This window comes from Salvelinus alpinus, chromosome 15 (assembly GCF_045679555.1).
Source record: "Salvelinus alpinus chromosome 15, SLU_Salpinus.1, whole genome shotgun sequence".
NCBI classification, from domain to species: domain Eukaryota; kingdom Metazoa; phylum Chordata; class Actinopteri; order Salmoniformes; family Salmonidae; genus Salvelinus; species Salvelinus alpinus.
The window spans coordinates 38,052,132-38,073,501 of NC_092100.1; the positions used below are offsets into that span (position 1 = coordinate 38,052,132).

General features: G+C 41.3%; 1 protein-coding gene across 2 annotated transcripts in view; it reads right to left on the minus strand.

Annotated features, from left to right (window-relative positions):
• LOC139540020 (spondin-1-like) overlaps positions 1 to 21,370 on the minus strand; it is a 128,884-nt gene that overhangs the window by 61,147 nt on the left and 46,367 nt on the right. For both annotated transcript variants that reach the window (XM_071343509.1, XM_071343508.1), the window contains exons 4-6: positions 16,861 to 16,934; positions 16,462 to 16,584; positions 14,243 to 14,391 (exon numbers count right to left, since the gene is read on the minus strand). In XM_071343509.1, the coding sequence (XP_071199610.1) occupies positions 14,243 to 14,391; positions 16,462 to 16,584; positions 16,861 to 16,934 (346 nt within the window). The remainder of the gene's footprint in view (positions 1 to 14,242; positions 14,392 to 16,461; positions 16,585 to 16,860; positions 16,935 to 21,370) is intronic.

Consider the following 21,370-nt stretch of genomic DNA (forward strand, 5'->3'; position numbering starts at 1 on the left):
TACGGAGACGTAATTTATAGATCGGCAGGTAAGGGTGCTCTCGAGCAGCTAGATGTTCTTTACCATTCGGGCCATCAGATTTGCCACCAGTGCTCCTTATAGGACACATCACTGCACTCTATACTCCTCTGTAAACTGGTCATCTCTGTATACCCGTCACAAGACCCACTGGTTGATGCTTATTTATAAAACCCTCTTAGGCCTCACTCCCCCCTATATGAGATACCTGCTACAGCCCTCATCCTCCACATACACAGAACACCCATTCTGCCAATCACATTCTGTTAAAGGTCCCTAAAGCACACACATCCCTGGGTTGTTCGTCTTTTCAGTCCGCTGCAGCTAGCGACTGGAACGAGCTGCAAAAAAAACACTCAAACTGGACCGTTTTATCTCCATCTCTTCATTCAAAGACTCAATCATGGACACTCTTACTGACAGTTTTGGCTGCTTCATGTGATGTATTGTTGTCTCTACCTTCTTGCCCTTTGTGCTGATGTCTGTGCCCAATAACGTTTGTACCATGTTTTGTGCTGCTACGATGTTGCGCTGCTGCCATGTGTTGCCACCATCCTGTGTTGTAATGTGTTGCTGCCATGCTATTGTCTTAGGTCTCTCTTTGTGTAGTGTTTTGGTGTGCCCCATCATATGATGAGTTGGACCACAGAGTGAAGGAAAAGCAGCCAACAAGTGCTCAGCATATGTGGGAACTCTTTCAAGACTGTTGGAGAAGCATTCCTCATGAAGCTGGTTGAGAGAATGCCAAGAGTGTGCAAAGCTGTCATCAAGGCAAAGGGTGGCTAATTTGAAGAATCTCAAATATAAAATATTTTTTGATTTGTTTAACACTTGTTTGGTTACTACATGATTCCATATGTTATGTCATAGTGTTGATGTCTTCACTATTATTCTACAATGTAGAAAATAGTAAAAATAAAGAAAAACCCTGGAATGAGTAGGTGTGTCTAACCTTTAGAATATATATACAGTACCAGTCAAATGTTACCTAAGACCTTCACAAACACAGCCAAATTATAATTTTTGTGATAGAAGTTTCTCTCCGGTTTTGCCTCCAGCACCTTCACAAATCAGCTTTGGATGTGCGGTAGATTCTGCCTATTTTCTACATGTGATAGCATATATCAAATGTATGAATTATTCTGTTAGAATGTTGCAGTCACCCGAGGCCCAGTGGTTATGCTGTTCTAAAATGTGTCCGCCTATGGAAATCAAATGCCCGTCCAACTGATTCGATCTGGCGCCGGGCCTGGCCTTACAGCAGCAATCAGCAGTTGAAACAATAACAACGCATACTTCCCGCTCCGGGTTCGGTAAAAAGCTGACAGATGGGGCTGGAGAAATGTAACCACTCTCAAATTCATTAGACACAAGGATGCTATGACTGACCATCCATGATATCAAAATGATAGACTTAAACAGGTTTTTAGGCTATATAGTGTTTGTTTACATTTACTTTGTTTACAAACATTGGAGTTCTGATGTCGTATTGACAGTTTAACTAAGCTCATGAGGCATTTCTAAAGTCATATTCTTCAAGAATCATATATTTTTTTTAAACAATACAAAACATGCATATAAAAGCGACAACATACAGACCCACACAAATATCCACAACATCAGTCCTACCCAGACCCACCTGCTAACACATCCATCTCCAGCGCCCGCATCACTCTCCGCCACATAGCCTCATACTGCACCATTTTGTTTCCCTCCGTCACCCACACACTTTTAACATTTAGATAATAAAGCATATGACCTTTCCATTCTTCAAGAATCAATGGGTGCATATCATTAATTAATGACTCCAAAATTGTATGTAACAACTGCCTGAATGCCCCTTTAAGGATGACATGCACAGGAGAGAGACATTATTAGCACATTTCACTATAATGAGGTTGTGCAGAAAGGAATATATTAAGGATCATTTCATTTCATTTCAAAATAAATGTTGCTTGACAAAGTTGACATTTGTTTGCTTCATTCTATGTATCATCCTGGTGTTATTATATGCAGTTCAACATCATCACCACAAGGTGTGAGCACTAGCATTTGTGTTATAGTCTTGCTTCACTACCTGTAAACAAACCACTAACGTAAACTCACCCCATTCCGTACAAATGTGCGCAACCGCGACATTCAAACGAGGCTGCAAAGAAAACTAATGGGACTGTAGCGACTGTGTTGACTTCAAAATCTGGGGTGTGAACTACGTTTCTATTCAAGCGTTGGTCGACATGGTAAGGCTCTATAGTATTGGAGAAAAGTTGAAAAAAACTGACCCTCCGTTACATCGTGACGTGTCATGCCATAACGTACAGCACGCATAAAGCTACTATTTCTGTCTTACAATCTCTTTCCACCAGGTGTAGCACTTCTCTCTCGTCGTTTAAAAACAAGAAATGGACAGTGACGGGGGTAAGGGGGGTTACCTAGTCATTTTTTGCGTCATCACTGCAAGCATCATGACTCTCAAAGCCGCTGTTTACATCTGAAGATTACTTTAGCACCGCCCTAAAAACCTGATTCAAATTCGACACAAACCTTCAAATAGGTATGTAATGACACATTATATAAACTCTTTATAGTGTTTTATTTACACTTTATAGGGTGATAAGTTGGACAGATCGAGTGAAAAAAGCAGTTTTGCCACACACATCTCTCTTTCTCACTACCACGGAGTAGTTTCGCTTCCCCACCCGCCATTTTTAAAGAGACCCGACGGAGCTCATTGCCTTGTTGAATTATGCAGAAATGTGCAGCGTAGAGGTCATGCAATTGATTATGTTGGAAAGTGGAGAAATTGTGCTTTACAATGGTATTGACATTACAGTTGATCTGGAAGTATTGCGTTTTTTGGGCACTAAAATAAGGTCAATTGTACGGACCAAGGCGATGTACAAAAGTGAGTGAGTTTACGTTAGCTAGGTCTCATAACCGGGGGTCAATATTACATGCCTAGCACAAGCTAGCGGCTCATTATTATGTTTCTTAATTGAAACTAAGTAGGCAATACAGCTGGATAAAATATAGTTGTGTTTTGAAGAAAGAAAATTAAGAGCTAGTAGAGACAGATTTGTGAGGGCGAGAGAGGGGTTGATAGTGGGGTAATTACTGCTGCTAGCTCACTTTTGACATACACAATGTGGTCGTCAAACATTGGACTCGTATGCTAGCTACATTTAGTTTAATTATATTGTGGGCTGTCATGAGATAAATTAATCTCTATCTAGCTGGCTAACAAAGTAAGCTGAACATTCTCTACCTTCACATCCCACTAGCTCCGTGGTTATTTGCTGTGCTAGCCAAATGTATTTAGCTAACACCACTAGAGAAAACTAATAATAAACGGGAAATAGGCCCATCAGCACACGTATTTAAGGGTCTGCAGAGGTCGTGGCATCTGATAAATGTTTTGTTTAGTGGATCTGGTAGCAAGAAGTTAATGTGTGTATATAAATTGTGTGATCTGTTTTTTGGTTGGATCAAGAAATACGAACTTGTAATTTTGTGCTAGCTAGACAACTAACTTGCTAGATGGCTAGCTAGCTAGCAATTATGGCAAACTGCAGCATCTGATGTTTACTGGGGAACCTCTTGGTTGCACATGCATATAGAACGTATTATTGTTTTGACAATTTAAAAGGTCTATAGCCACAAAACACAGTTAAAACTGTCATTTTGATTCCATGGATGGTCAGTCCTCGCATCCATACCTCTGTCTATACATTTGAGTGTGGATATATTTCTCCAAACCCATCCATCATCATTTTACCAAAACAGAGGCAGGGTAGCAACTTTGTTATTGTTTTAACTGCGGATTCTAGCTTTAATCTTCATTCATTATTTACAAAAATATCCAACAAAACATTGTAATAAAGTGTTCAGAAGATGGAGATTTACATTCTGAGCATTTTTTCCTGCTCTTGTCTTGCGGTGTCTCTTTTAAGTATATTCAGATTAATCCATGTTTTGCCCTGCCTTATCTTGATGCTACTGTTATGTACTAGTGTGTCAGTGTTAAGAAGAAACTATGTCCCTTCCCTGGCAAGAAATGAATGCTGAGCTCCTTCAGTAGCATTTCCCCAAGGTCAGTAGCAGAATTAGAAAATGTAATCACCCCATAACCGGACAATGTCCCTTCCCGGGGCATTGTCAAATGATGAGCACGGAATGTTATAATCTACCCTTATCGTGTGAGAAAGATGAGAAAGAAAGGGCATTCTACAACACCCGATAGCCAGTGTCTCAATTCAACAGAATAGAATAAATTGCTGTGGCTTAGAGCTACAGTGGCAAGAAAAGGCATGTGAACCCTTTGGAATTACCTGGATTTCCGTGACACCACGGAAAAAGCCACTGCTGTCCAAAAAAAACATTGCTGCATGTCTGAAGTTTGCAAAAGCGCACCTGGATGTTCCACAGCGCTACTGGCAAAATATTCTGTGGACAGATGAAACTACAGTTGAGTTGTTTGGAAGGAACACACAACACTATGTGTGGAGAAAAAAAGGCACAGCACACCAACATCAAAACCTCATCCCAACTGGAAAGTATGGTGGAGGGAACATCATAGTTTGGGGTTGCTTTGCAGCCTCAGGGCCTGTACAGCTTGCTATCAGACGGAAAAAATGAATTCCGAAGTTTATCAAGACATTTTGCAGGAGAATGTTATGCTATCGGTCCGCCAATTGAAGCTCAACAGAAGTTCGGTGATGCAACAGGACAACAACCCAAACACACAACAACAATGGCTTCAACAGAAGAAAATACGCCTTCTGGAGTGGCCCAGTCAGTCCTGACCTCAACCCGATTGAGATGCTGTGGCATGACCTCAAGAGAGCAGTTCACACCAGACATCCCAAGAATATTGCTGAACTTAAACAGTTTTCTAAAGAGGAATGGTCTAATATTCCTCCTGACCGTTGTGCAGGTATGATCCACAACTACAGAAAATGTTTGGTTGAGGTTATTGCTGCCAAAGGAGGGTCAACCAGTTATTAAATCCAATGGTTCACATACTTTTTCCACCCTGCACTGTGAATGTTTACATGGTGTGTTCAATAAAGACATGAAAACGTATAATTGTTTGTGTGCTATTAGTTTAAGCAGACTGTGTTTGTCTATTGTTGTGACCTGAATGAAGATCAGATCAAATTTTTATACAAATTCATGCAGAAATACAGTTATTTACAAAGGGTTCACATGCTCTTTCTTGCCGCTGTATGTAGTTGCATTTAACCCTATACAGCATGAAACATTCGTCACTGTCACAAACATCAGGACATTTAGAATGTATTGTGTGAGCTTTGACAAATGAAGCATGAGTTTGCCTCTGGATCTGTGTGTGTGCAGCAACTGTGTTCTCTCTTTTGGATTAGCAATGACTGAGAAATCACAGTAATCTAAATAAAGATCACAATGATACGTACTCAGCAAATAAAACAATACACAGATGGAACAGACTGACGATCTCTAAGAAAAACACTCCATAGACCAGATAGTAGAAACCCCAAACGCACTCTCCCAGACACAGCCATGTTGTCAGGGAGACACTCACAGATGCCAAAACACTAATTATCTAACCCTGCTGTCATATCTATGATTTCACTCTAAATATCTTCCTCTTATGGCTTCATCTTTAGAGAGAAATGTTTACACTATGTAAGCCATTATATGAATGGCCACCATAGAATCATATAAAAAAACAAGAACTCTGATGGCCACATTGATATATGATCAAGGAGATGCCGTTCCAAAGCAAACAGATGACAGGTATGATGAATGATGTAGACTGTTAACAGGCCAGGGCACAGCAGTGGATGGATGACAGAAGGGATGAGCATAGAGATCCTATGAAATTTCTAGAGTGGCTATGGCAAACCCTCAAAGTTCTAGAATGCTTTAAAAATGGCAGCCATTGTTTGTTTTTTATTCCATTCATTGTGAAGGATACGCAATAAAATGTGTTACAAATTTTAAGAAGGATGTACAGTATATATTTTTGTAACACAAAACATCAAACAAACAAACAAACAAACACAAAAACAGAAACACACAGGGTTTTTACATTCAAAGAAAAGCTTAAGAGTATCAATTGGTTTCATTACCGTCTTTTTCTTACAGAGCATAGTATTCAATGTGGCAAAGTAAGTATTTAAATCTACCTTTAAAAATCTTGAATATTATGTTTTTTTAATGCATTTTATAATCAAATTCATCACATACTTTTTGTTAGTGGAGAATCTTGGACTATCAAAAACAAAGTGAACATCAGAAGCTTGCAGATGGATGTCCCTACTGTACCAAAATATTCTACCTACGTCCAGCTGAAAACCCACCCACAACACAGTCACATACACACATTAGAAAAACAAATGCTCAAGAGATTCTGTCCCAGATTGACAAAATGTACATTTCTCATCAACATTTCTAATATATTTACAAATACTTTCATTGAACAGGTAACACCTTAGTTATTTTAAAGAGTGTTTTTCTCACTTTGTTTGTGATCACATATTTGTATGATAAAGTCCATACCTTTAACCAATTTACAACACATTGCAAGTTCCACCTACATTTTGCTATTGGAAAGACACGATCACAAAAAGTTTCTCTAATTAATGAATTATTGATAAAAAATGACTTTGGCTGAATGTAGAAGTGATGGATCTGCATTGACCACAATTTGTTTCAAAAGGAACACCATCTGGTAACACACTATCTCATATTCCTTTAGTGACAGTGAGCTCATACACTCTAAAAAAAATAATTTTATGTATAAAGATGTCCGTCTGAAATGAGAAGCTAACCCACAAGTAAAATGTCCGTTCTAAACCAATGTCATAAAAATAGTGGCTTGTTTTTATATTTTAGGACAAGAATATTCCATATAACATACTTATGAGGGGGGAAAATATGTTTGCATAGAAGGGACCAACAATTAAGCAACTAAGCACATTCTTTCAAATGCATAAGGACACTGCAAAAGGAAACTTAAGCCAGTAAACTTACTGAAAATAAGATTTGGTATTGTAAACCAAAAGGTTTGGGTCCATTAAAGTAATGATTTATCCAATATATATTTTTTGACTTGGTTAAAAGTAGTCAAGTCCAACACATTAAGAACACACACTATATATACAAAAGTACGTGGACACTTCTTGAAATTAGTGGGTTCGGCTATTTTAGTCACACCCATTGCTGACAGGTGTATAAAATCGATCAAACACAGACAAACATTAGCAGTAGAATGGCCTCACTTAAGAGCTCTTGACTTTGAACGTGGCAAACTATACCACTTTTCCAGCAAGTCGGTTCGTCAAATTTCGGCGCTGCTAGAGCTGCCCCAGTCAACTGTAAGTGCTGTTAATGTGAAGTGGAAATGTCTAGGATCAACAACGGCTCAGCCGCGAAGTGGTACGCCTCACAAGCTCACAGAATGGGACTGCCGAGTACTGAAGCGCGTAGCGCATAAAAATTGTCTGTCCTCGGGTTGCAACACTCACAACCAAGTTCCAAACTGCCTCTGAAAGCAACGTCAGCACAAGAACTGTTCGTCGGGAACTTCATGAAATGGGTTTCCATGTCCGAGCAGCCGCACACAAGCCTAAGATCACCATGCGCAACGCCAGGCGTCGTCTGGAGTGGTGTAAAGCTCGCCACCATTGGACTCTGGAGCAGTGGAAACGCTTCACCATCTGGCAGTCCGACTGACGAAACTCGGTTTGGCGGATGCTACCTGGCGGATGCTACCTGCTGTAATGCATAGTGCCCACTTTAAAATTTGGTGGAGGAGGAATAATGGTGCTCCCAACTTTATGGCAACAGTTTGGGGAAGGTCCTTTCCAGTGCACAAAGGGAGGTCCATACAGAAATGGTTTGTCGAGATCGGTGTGTATCAACTTGACTGTCCTGCACCGAGCCCTGACCTCAAACCCATCGAACACCTTTGGGATGAATGGTAACGCTGACTGTGAGGCCTAATCGCGAGGCCTAACCGACCAACATCAGTACCCGACAATACTAATGCTTGTGGCTGAATGGAAGCAAGTACCCACAGCAATGTTCGAACATCTAGTGGAAAGCCTTCCCAGAAGAGTGGAGGCTGTTATTGCAGCAAAGGGGGGGACAACTCCATATTAAGGCCAATAATTTTGAAATGAGATGTTCGACAAGCAGGTGTCCACATACTTTTGGTCATGTGGTGTATTCTTTTTACTTTGTGAGGGTTCCTTTTCCATATAAAGTTAAAGAGTGTCTTATCTAATTGGGAGCAAATAGATTTGGGACTGTCAAAACAACATACATACACATACAGTTGAAGTCGGAAGTTTACATACATCTTAGACAAATACATTTAAACTCAGTTTTCACAATTCCTGACATTTAATCCTAGTAAAATGTCCCTGTCTTAGGTCAGTTAGAATCACCACTTTATTTTAAGAATGTGAAATGTCAGAATAATAGTAGAGAATGATTTATTTCATATTTATTTATTTCATCACATTCCCAGTGGGTCAGAAGATTACATACACTCAATTAGAATTTGGTAGCATTGCCTTTAAATTGTTTAACTTGGGTCAAATGTTTCAGGTAGCCTTCCACAAGCTTCCCACAATAAGTTGTGTGAATTTTGGCCATATCCTCCTGACAGAGCTGGGGTAACTGAGTCAGGTTTGTAGGCCTCCTTGCTCGCACACATTTTTCAGTTCTGCCCAGAAATGTTCTATAGGGTTGAGGTCAGGGCTTTGTGTCAATACCTTGACTTTGTTGTCCTTAAGCCATTTTGCCACAATTTTGGAAGTTTGCTTGGGGTCAAATAGGAAGACGTATTTGCGAGCAAGCTTTAACTTCCTGACTGATGTCTTGAGATGTTGCTTCAATATATCCACATCATTTTGATGCCATTTATTTTGTGAAGTGAACCAGTCCCTCCTGCAGCAAAGCACCCCCACAACATGATGCTGCAACCCCCGTGCCTCACGGTTGGGATGGTGTTCTTCAGCTTGCAAGCCTCCCCCTTTTTCCTCCAAACATAACGATGGTCATTATGGCCAAACAGTTCTATTTTTGTTTCATCAGACCAGAGGAAATTTCTCCAAAAAGTACAATCTTTGTCCCCATGTGCAGTTGCAAACCGTAGTCTTGCTTTTTTTATGGCGGTTTTGTGGCAGTGGCTTCTTCCTTGCTGAGCGGCCTTTCAGGTTATGTTGATATAGGACTCGTTTTACTGTGGATATTGTCACGTTCCTGACCTGTTTTCTGTTGTTTTTGTATGTGTTTAGTTGGTCAGAGCGTGAGTTGGGGTGGGCATTCTATGTTATGTGTTTCTATGTTGGGTTTAAGGTGTTGCCTGATATGGTTCTCAATTAGAGGCAGGTGTTTGACGTTTCCTCTGATTGAGAACCATATTAAGGTAGGCTGTTCTCACTGTTTGTTTGTGGGTGATTGTTCCTGTGTCAGTGCTACACGGGACTGTGACGGTTAGTTTGTTTTTGTCATTTTGTATAGTGTCTTGTTTTGTTTGATTAAATTCATTATGTCTAATTACCACGCTGCACATTGGTCCTCTGATCCTTCTCGCCTCTCCTCGTCTGAGGAGGACGACGTAGACTGCCATTACAGATATAGATACTTTTGTACCTGTTTCCTCCAGCATCTTCACAAGGTCCTTTGCTATTGTTCTGGAATTGATTTACACTTTTCGCACCAAAGTACGTTCATCTCTAGGAGACAATGCTTCTCCTTCCTGAGCGGTATGACGGCTGCGTGGTCCCATGGTGTTTATACTTGCATACTATTGTTTGTACAGATGAACGTGGTACCTTCAGGCGTTTGGCAATTGCTCCCAAGGATGAACCAGACTTGTGGATGTCTACAATTTTTTTCTGAGGTCTTGGCTGATTTCTTTTGATTTTCCCATGATTTCAAGCAAAGAGGCACTGAGTTTGAAGGTAGGCCTTGAAATACATCCACAGGTACACCTCCAATTGACTCAAATTATGTCAATTAGCCTATCAGAAGCTTCTAAAGCCATGACATAATTTTCTGGGAATTACCAAGCTGTTTAAAGGCAAAGTCAACTTAGTGTATGTAAACTTCTGACCCACTGGAATTGTGATACAGTGAAATAAACTGTCTGTAAACAATTGTTGGAAAAATTACTTGTGTCATGCACAAAGTAGATGTCCTAACCGACTTGCCAAAATTATAGTTTGTTAACAAGAAATTTGTGGAGTGGTTGAAAAATGAGTTTTAATGACTCCAACCTAAGTGTATGTAAACTTATGACTTCAACTGTAAGAGGCTTCAACCTTAGTCAGCAAAACTCTTTGCCCGAATGGACAAATCTCTGGCTAACCATGAGTTTAACTTTTTTTTTTTTATAGCCGAGACAACAGGGGAAAGAGTAAGAATCTTCATTCTCTCCTTCTCTTTTGTAATTTTTATTTCTAAAATGGCAGCCATTGTGGTTAGGGAGAAATCCAAAACCAGTCTAACTGGAATTAATGGCAGGTGATGCCTTTTCTGCAGTAAGGCTTGTGATACAGTGCCTTAAGAAAGTATTCACACCCTTGGGCATTTTTCCTATTTTGATGCTTTACAACCTGGAATTAAAATAGACCTTCCCCAAAAATTTTGGGGGGTTTGTAACATTTGATTTACACAACATGCCTACCACTTTGAAGATGCAACATATATTGTTTTGTGAAACAAACAAGAAATACGATTTTTAAAAAGTCAATACTTTGTAGAGCCACCTTTTGCAGCAATTACAGCTGCAAGTCTCTTGGGGTATGTCTCTGTAAGCTTGGCACATCTAGCCACTGGGATTTTTGCCCATTCTTTAAGTCAAAACTGCCCCAGCTCCTTCCAAGTTGGATGGGTTCCGCTGGTGTATAGCAATCTTTAAGTCATACGACAGTTTCTCAATTGGAATGAGGTCTGGGCTTTGACTAGGCCATTCCAAGACATTTAAATGTTTCCTCTTAAACCACTTGAGTGTTGCTTTAGCAGTATGCTTAGGGTCATTGTCCTGCTGGAAGGTGAACCTCTGTCCCAGTCTCAAATCTCTGGAAGACTGAAACAGATTTCCCTCAATAATTTTCCTGTATTTAGCGCCATCCATCATTCCTTCAATTCTGACCAGTTTCTAAGTCCCTGCTGATGAAAAACATCCCCACAGCATGATGCTGCCACCACCATGCTTCACTGTGGGGATGGTGCTCTCGGGATGATGAGAGGTGTTGGGTTTTCGCCAGACATAGTGTTTTCCCTGATGGCCAAAAGTCCCTTTCATATGTTTGGGGAGTCTCTCACATGCCTTTTGGCAAAAACCAAATGTGTTTGCTTATTTTATCTTTAAGCAATGGCTTTTTGCTGGCCACTCTTCCGTAAAGCCCAGGTCTATGGAGTGTACAGCTTAAAGTGGTCCTATGGACAGATACTCCAATCTCCGCTCTGGAGCTTTGCACCTCCTTTAGGGTTATCTTTGGTCTCTTTGTTGCCTCTGATTAATGCCCTCCTTGCCTGGTCCGTTAGTTTTGGTTGGCGGCCCTCTCTTGGCAGGTTTGTTCTGGTGCCATATTCTTTCAATTTTTTTTATAATGGATTTAATGGTGCTCCGTTGGATGTTCAAAGTTTCTGATAAAAAAATGTATAACCCAACCCTGATCTATACTTCTCCACAACTTTGTTCCTGAACTGTTTGGAGAGCTCCTTGGTCTTAATGCTGCCGCTTGCTTGGTGCTGCCCCTTGCTTAGTGGTGTTGCAGACTCTGGGGCCTTTCAGAACAGGTGTGTATATATATATTGAGATCATGTGACAGATCATGTGACACTTAGATTGCACTTTATTTAACTAATTATGTGACCTTTGAAGGTAATCGGTTGCACCAGATCTTATTTAGGGGCTTCATAGCAAAGGGGGTGAATACATATGCACACATTCTTTTTTTGAAACAAGTCTTTTTTTCATTTCCCTTCACCAATTTAGACTATTTTGTGTATGTCCATTGCATGAAATCCAAATAAAAATCAATTTAAATTATAGGTTGTAATGCAACAAAATAGGAAAAACGCCAAGGAGGCCCATTATCAGCAACCATGAGTCATGTGTTCCAATGGCACGTTGTGTTAGCTAATCCAAGTTTATAATTTTAAAAGGCTAATTGATCTGTATCTGGAGCATCAGCATCAAATAACTTTCTTCTGAAACTCGTCAGTCTATTATTGTGCTGAGAAAGGAAGGCTATTCCATGCGAGAAATTTCCAAGAAACTGAAGATCTCTTACAATGCTGTGTACTACTCCCTTCACAGAACAGCGCAAACTGGCTCTAACCAGAATAGAAAGAGGAGTGGGAGGCCCCGGTGCAGAACTGAGCAACAGGACAAGCACATTAGAGTGTCTAGTTTGAGAAACAGACACCTCACAAGTCCTCAACTGGCAGCTTCATTAAAGACACCAGTCTCAACGTCAACAGTGAAGAGGCGACTCCGGGATGCTGGCCTTCTAGGCAGAGTTGCAAAGAAATGCCTTGTGATTGTCATTAGGACTTCATGCGGGGTATATATGATAGATTTTTATCTGTAATTGTAATTTATGTGTGTCTACGTCAAAATTCTGTTTATGGTGTGTCTATGTCTGTAAATTGTTATGTCTGATATTTGTCTGAAATATCGTTCCCCACTGCTGCTGTCTTGGTTGGACCAGGTCTCTCTTGAAAAATGTATTTGATCTCAATGAGTCTAACCTGGATAAATAAAGGTTAAATAAAACAAATAACCTAAAGAACTTGAGACAACAGCATGCAGTAATAATGCCGATTGGCTTAGCGGTCCAAGGCACTGCATCTCAGTGCTGGAGGCGTCACTACAGACCCTGGTTCAATTCCAGGCTGTATCACAACCGGCCATGATTGGGAGTCCCATAGGGCGGCACACAATTGGCCCAGCGTCATCTGGGTTAGGGTTTGGCTGTCATTGTAAATAAGAATTTGTTCTTAACTGACTTGCCTAGTTAAATAAAGGTTAAATGTTTTTTTCAAATAAGCCATGGAATGCGTTGCCAAGCCCTCATCACACTTACAACTTCAAAACCAGCCCTTTTGAGCCACCGCCAGCTTTTGTGCTCATAATTCTGCCTGTGAAAATATAAAAAATATTTCTCACACACCCCCGGACCTATAGACCTACAGCCAGCGCTTAGATTTACCATTGCGTTAGGTTTGTTAAAATAGAGCCCACTGTGCAAATAATCTTCAAATTCATTGTTTTACACTATCTTATGACAGCACTGGCTGACCTTTTATACTGTCATAAGAAGGTTCATGTACATTAATCTATTTGAATTCCTAATTCTATGGATTTGAGAACACTTGTCACTGCCACATACACAAACAAAGTCATAACACAACCTAAAGACTGCTCGTTGAATTCTGGAAGCATGTGTATCTTATATGGACCATTAACTAATATGTTTCCTGTGTAATTCTATCCCTATTTTATTACCAATATCAATCAGTAATAGGTGTTTCAAATGTATATTGAGCACATTCCTATGGGTTTAATTCTACTTTGATTGATATCACAGTAATTTATTTTTACAACAACAACAAATTGAATTATAAACAGAAAAGTTGAAAGCGGAAATTGGTGATTGTTGCCCACCTTCAGAATCCGTGACAACCAATCATATTTGCTTGTGACAGGAAGTCAAACAGAACACTATCCTCCATCTGACACTTGTCAACATTCCCATTATTAGTCGGCCCTCACAGCATTGTGGGAAAGAAAGGATCACATGGGTTATGAGCCTTTCCTGTGTGACCTTTAAGATTCTCTGTGAGGCGGCCATCCTTACTCACCTCTCCCTCCATTAGCCATGCCACCGCTCCTCCAAAGCCATCCCATAATGCCCCTCTGCATCTCATCTGTCCCTGGCCTCAACACTATTGTTGCCATGTCACCCGAGAGCAGGGAATTAGCACTAAATAGCAGAGCGGTGCAGATCAGCCAATATACAGACTTGTGTGTTTCATTAATATGCCACAGAGGGCCTTCCATTAACTGATCAACCTTTGACATGCTGTTTCAGAAGCGGAGACAGGCACATTAAGACATCAGAAAGTCAGATCCAAGCCGCTTTTTGTCCGAAGATCAGATATAGCGGATCAGCAAACATGAACAGTTCGGAACCCATGATGTTTTTTTAGGACCTACCTTCTGTCTTATCTCCTCCTCCATCTTAACTGGAGACCCCAGCTCTGCCACCTGTTTCACCCCTTCGCTGGCGAAGCCACCGTACTCCCACAGGACATAGCTCCTGGAGTGGGACGCCCCGATGAGGGCTGACCAATGATTGGCACGTCCTGTATAGGGTGGTGACAAAGAAACAAAGTTGCCTGCGTGTGTCTGTGTACAGATGTAGGATCTTAATTTGATCACCATGTTACAGGAGAACTTTCCTGCAATTCAGGAAATGTTAAACTCGTAGTGCATTTGAGGTTTAAAAAGGCTACTGAAGTTTGCAATTTCCACTTTGAAATTTAGGACTTGATTTTCCCTTATGAAAAATGTATCAACCCCCTACAAAAATGTGGATGAATTAGAATCCACATAATAATTCACATTTTCTGTTGCTGCAGGACTATTTTCCTGCTGTAGCAAACTGTAGCAAAATTAAGATCCTACATGTGTCGGTATAGCGGCTGACAGATCGCTCCTGGCTTTAACTGTGTCTGCTGGGCGTGTGAGGCTAACAGCAGAGTGGTGGAGACAGTGTTCATTAGCCATGCATGTGGCTGGAAGGCCACTGTTAGATATACTGTGACAGGCCCGCACTTCCACTGGTGGAGCCCTCATCATTACTGAAAGAGTTGAGGCTGGAATAGACCCGGTCAGACCACACACACACACCAACCAATTTGTATATATCATTGTTTTTACTTTGGTCACTCAACACTCCCCTCAGAAACCCTTGAATGTAATTACGTTTTTCCATGATACGCTTCCCTCAGTGAAAGATTATATATAAAGCTGGAGGGAAAGGGAAACTATACAGTTCATCTCTTTAAGCCCAACAGGCTTATAGAGAATCCATGTGATGTGCTTTAATGTACAAAAACTTTTTTCTTGTTTCCTGCCAAAAGTGCCTCTTCCCATCTCAAATTATTTATGGCGATTCCCTTTGTAAGCTGTGACTACATAACACTGACTGCAGGGAATATGTGTGTGGTTCGGATCATCAGCTCCAAAAGAGGAGACTGTATCATAACAGCTATCCAATATCATACTGTTTTACTGACTTAGGCTTACTGAAAAGTATTTGTTTAAATCCCAACAACACACAAATAATTTGAGAGAAATCCTCTAAACCAGTGGTTCCAAAAGTGGTTTCCAGTGAGGAACTCTCAGGGGTCCAGCAAAACCTTCCTAATCTTGTTTTTTTAACTGTTATAAACATGACCTGTGGAATGCAGTGCCGGTCTGATAAAACATTAAATGGCACATGATTACGATCTGTATCGTTGTTTAAAGTCCAGTGCACTCAGGCTGTTATGTTTGTATCATTTTGAGGGGTGCCCATCATGAGCAAACTCATTTGTATGATTTTACTTTGTCTGTGAAAACGATTAGAACAGGCACGTCTGATTAGTCATTTGGGCGTAGTTATACTCTGGGCTTAGCTATACTAGCTATACTACAGCCTCTGCCATATTTATTTTATTTTATTTTACCGTTATTTTACCAGGTAAGTTGACTGAGAACACGTTCTCATTTGCAGCAACGACCTGGGGAATAGTTACAGGGGAGAGGAGGGGGATGAATGAGCCAATTGTAAACTAAACAGAGCATGGCTTTGCGTCTGTGGTTGCACCTTTACAATGCAGAAGGCAGCTCGTCTTTAGTCCAAACCGTTCAAAACTAAAGACCTATTTTATCAGAGTTACATGTTTTTCTTTCTGGCTCAAATTGACAGGAAGCTCTTAAAAGGGTACACACAAATTAACCATCATGAGTAAGAAACTATGAAAACAAACCTTTAGAAAACGTCACAGACAATAGATGATTTGCAGTATGGATCAGATGAGGTCATTACCCCTAATTAAATTAGAAGGGACATTTTAGGTGTGCCACAGAATTTAATATCACATCAAGGTGTCCCAAGGTTCCTAAAAGGTTGGGAACCACTGCTCTAAACTACAATGTGCTGTTCTTTCCTGCAGTATGTTACTCTAGTCAACAGACAGTCTAAATATGTCCAGGGTAAAATGTCATCTTTTTGTGTTTCTTCCAATGTAATGTCTTGCTTAATGACTATAAATGGTGCAGATCCTTTCACTCTCCAGAGCAAACGGACAGTTGAGCAACAGGTGGGAAGTTGTACAGCAATGGCGGTGTGCGTGGGTGTACATACATGACTGCAGTGAAGGACTTACTGGGGTAGTCTTTAGGGTGAATTTTCTCTGACCAGTTCCCATAGAAGGTGACTCTGTACTTGGCCGTCCCACAGGCACAGCATTCCGGAGGGGGCTTCTCTGTGGTCTCCCCAAACACAGCCTCTGAAACACACACACACACACACACACACACACACACACACACACACACACACACACACACACACACACACACACACACACACACACACACACACACACACACACACACACACACACAAAGTGAAGATAAGAATGGTGATCTTGCTTGACCGAATATAATTTTTGAATATGACTACATACAATATCTCCATTATAATCTACTACAGTAACAGATCATATAAAAGCATTGGGCTGTTCCGTGAGAAGTAATATTCGTATAGGACAGATATGCTGTACCTTTCTCACACAGTCTGACAGTGAGGGAACCTTCATCCTGGAAGTAAATGATCCTCTTCTGCACAATGCTGGCTCTGCAGAGGAGAAAGAATAGCATTCCTTCTATTCACTGACAGCACAATGCAATACAGCGCTCATGTTAGCTCACAACTCCCAGGGGTGAACACACACACACACACACACACACACACACACACACACACACACGCAGTGCATGAGGAGGAGCCTCGTAATTACCAGGCTGATTACCGATGCGCTCTAGCGAAAAATAATGTAAGCTTGCGAGACTTCCGGACGGTTTTACAAGGTTACGTGAGGAGTGCAAGAGGCACTGACTGTCTGTTTCCCCTGAGGAGAGGTGGTAAAATCCGCCCCGTCAGAGCGCACGCCAGAGGCACTGCCAGACCTGCTCCCCATCAACCTCAGCAGAATACCAATGTGCAGAGAGCCAGACTGAGGCTGATCCTCAGGACAGTCCATCAAAACTCTGACAGATACTGTATGACTACTCTGTCTCACACTCTCTACAGCTCGTCTCCCAGGAGAGACTATTCTCAGCAGATAAAAACTTTTTGGGGGGTAAAAGATAAAAGATAAAATTGTGATAGTCTCATCAAACCACAGGATCTGAGGCCACGACACGTACATGTGTTTCTCCAAACAGACAAACTCAAGCCCAAACTTTTCTCCACAACTGAATCTTTTGATATATATCCTCAGCCATACAGCTGTTCTAAAGACCACAGTTACGTTGTATGGAGCTCAGCGGGGACTTTGCATGTTATAATACATAATATTCACTATCATTTCATTTTAAAATGGGGCGGCAGGTAGCCTAGTGGTTAGAGCGCTGGACTAGTAACCGAAAGGTTGCAAGATCGAATCTCTGAGCTGACAAGGTAAAAATCTTTCGATCTGCCCCTGAACAAGGCAGTTAACCCACTGTTCCTAGGCCATCATTGAAAATAAGAATTTGTTCTTAACTGACTTGCCTAGTTAAATAAAGGTAAAATAAATAAATAAAATGTGATACAGGTGCATCAAGTTAATGACTTTAACCCAATGTAAATATCTTAACATTTGCTGGCATCAGTGGGATCCAGTTGCAGTTGGGTAATCTTTGGTTAATATATCCCTGACTTCCATGGCTCTCTCCATGGTTATGTTCTTCGAGCCAACGGTTTGGGCTGGGCTTCTGTCCACAACATTAGTTCCTGCGGGAGTGTTTAGGATCCTTTAGTTGTGGTCCCACACACAGGCCTGTGGGCCCTGGCTCCGCATGTCTCCGGCGCTGCTGCCCGCCTGCAATCTCTGTGTCACTGGGGAGAGGGTGGCTATAGAGAGCGGAAGCTCCATGTAGACCTTCATCTCTCGTTCTTCTTCATCTGACTCTCAAACACTGTTTTTTAACCTCACCCTCAAAAAGAGAGTCTGTCTTTCTTCTTCGTCAACTCTAAGACACTATTCAGGTCAAACCTCTAAGGGCTTTATATGCCGTGCCCTATGACATAATAGCCGTTGACATTTCAGTATACAAGATAAACTAGCACTAATGGCAGGACTCTGTAGTGTTGAAGGAGGAGCATCGTGTTGGGATCTCAGCTGTTAAATGTGATATCCTTTATGAGATTCAGTGGGAGGAGGATTGGATCCTCTCCTAGCAGTAATTTGAGTTCTATTTGATGTTCAGTGGATAGAGTTGGCAGCTGTGTTTCATGGCCTTTGTCTGGCAGGCAGCCCAACGCTCCGGTACGAGGTAGAGAGCTGTAGCTGTATTTGACAGGCAAAGACAAAGTGACAGCAATACGGCGGGATTTGCATAGCAGATGTTTCTCAGTGCAACATTTATTGGAATAATACCAGGACTGCAATAAGCCATCTGTCGTATGGGACGGGAAGATATATTAAAAATAACTATTCAAAAAGCTAGGCAGAGAGGAGTGAGTTACATCTAGCACTAAGTCAGTGAAGCTAAGCACTATTTGCAGGGTAAATACAGGGCAGGGGATGGAGAGACAAGATTTGTTAGGGATAAATATCTCTTAAATATCTATACAGCAGAGCTTAATTGTTCAGTATTCATGCACCAATTCGATCTCACCTCAATTTCACATTTCTTAACATAATAAAGAGCTTTCAGGTGAGCAAGCAATATGCCATGGAAATAGTTATTTAACACCCAATTTCAACCGTTTTTGAGAATTATTAGGGCTAGGCTGCCTATTCTCCCTTTATGCTAATCATGCAAGTTTGTGTGTGCGTGGGTAGCGCAGCTACTCTAGGAATCCACTGAGGCAACGCCTAGCCGCCTGGCTTCACAACTCATGAAGCCGATGCAATAAAAAGACACTAAATCTGATCGTGCTTTTCCTGCCAATTCATTTTAGGTCTGTACCAGCAAGTATCCCCCACAAATGACATGTTAACGAAGACATAAACATTTGAAGACATAGTCGAAACAGTGATGAACTGTTGATCGTTGCAAAATGTGTTGTTTACTCTAGAATTCGTCAGCTAATGTTGAATTGGTCAGCTAAAGGGCATTCGGACTGCTAGCTCACTAGCTGTTGTGACAGTACATTTTTCGTTTTAGCCAGTATAACATGTTTACAGTTAAGAGGCTTATTCATAACGAGTTGATAACATATCTAACAGGTTATGAAATTCATATACAAATGCAGTTTCATATGTAAGTGCTATTTTCTTGGCTGCCAACTTTCAAAGAAAGCTTGGAGTGAGATTTTCTTGAAAATCATTGCCCCCTGACACAACCCCAAGATGTGGGGTTTGGGGGTCCTCCCCCAGAAAATGTTTACAGTTTTAAAGCTAATTTCCTGCTATTCCACGTATTTTGACATGGCTTAGGCCTATGACCAATAAATAAATAAATAAACACACACACACACACACACATAGTGCATTCGGAAAGTATTCAGACCCCTTGACCTTTTCCACATTGTTACGTTACAGCCTTATTCTAAAATTGATAAAATTATATTTTTTTCCCCTCAATCTACACACAATACCCCATAATGACAAAGCGAACAGGTTTTTAGAAATGTTAGCAAATTTATTACAAATTTAAAACAGAAATAACTTATTTACATAAATATTCAGACCCTTTGCTATGCTATTGCATCCTGTTTTCATTGATCATCCTTGAAAATTTTTTACAACTTGGAGTCCACCTGTGGTAAATTCAATTTGGAAAGGCACACACCTGTCTATATAAGGCCCCACAGTTGACAGAGAATGTCAGAGCAAAAAAACAAGCAATGAGGTCGAAGTAATTGTCCGTAGAGCTCTGAGACAAGATTGTGTCGAGGCACAGATCTGGGGAAGGGTACCCAAACTTTTCTGAAGCATTGAAGGTACCCAAGAACACCGTGGCCTCCATCATTCTTAAATGGAAGAAGTTTAGAACCACCAAGATTCTTCCTAGAGCTGGCAGTGTGGCCAAACTGAGAAAACGGGGGAGAAGGGCCTTGGTAAGGGAAGTGACCAGGAACCCAATGGTCACTCTGACAGAGTTCCTCTGTTGAAATAGGAGAACCGTCCAGAAGGACAACCATCTTTGCAGCACTTCACCAATCAGGCCTTTATGGTAGAATGGTCAGACGGAAGCCACTCCTCAGTAAAAGGCACATGACAGCCCGCTTGGAGTTTGCCAAAAGGCACCGAAAGACAAGAAACAAGATTCTCTGGTCTGATGAAACCAAGATTCTTTGGCCTGAATGCCAAGTGTCACGTCTGGAGGAAACCTGGCACCATCCCTACGGTTTTTCAGCGGCAGGGACTGGGAGACTAGTCAGGATGGAGGGAAAGATGAATGGAGCAATGTACAGAGAGATCCTTGATGAAAACCTGCTCCAGAGCACTCAGGACCTCAGACTGGGGCAAAAGTTCACCTTCCAACACGACAACGACCCTAAGCACACAGGCAAGACAATGCAGGAGTTGCTTCGGGACAAGTCTCTGAATGTCCTTGAGTGGCCCAGCCAGAGCCCGGACCTGAACCCGATCAAACATCTCGGTAGAGTCCAGAAAATAGCTGTGCAGGAACGCTCTCCATCCAACCTGACAGAGCTTGAGAGGATCTGCAGAGAAGAATGGGAGAAACTCCCCAAATACAGTTGTGCCAAGCTTGTAGCGTCATACCCAAGAAGACTTGAGGCTGTAATTGCTGCCAAAGGTGCTTCAACAAAGTACTAGTATTAGTATTAGTTGCAGATCCTTGCCATCATCTTATTCTATATAGACAAAATGTAATATGTTTATAAGTTGTGAGTCCCCCTACCATCTCTGCCTAGGAAGTGTACAATACAAAAATGTCCTAAAATGATATTTGAGGCCTGGAGCATTTAATATCCAACACTGTCCAGGAATGGCTGCAAAAATACATAGCCTCATATTCATTTTCAAAGACACAATCGGCATATCAGGTCTTTGATGTTATGGGGCTATTTTGCTTCCACTGGTCCTGGGGCCCTTGTTAAGGTCAACGGAAACA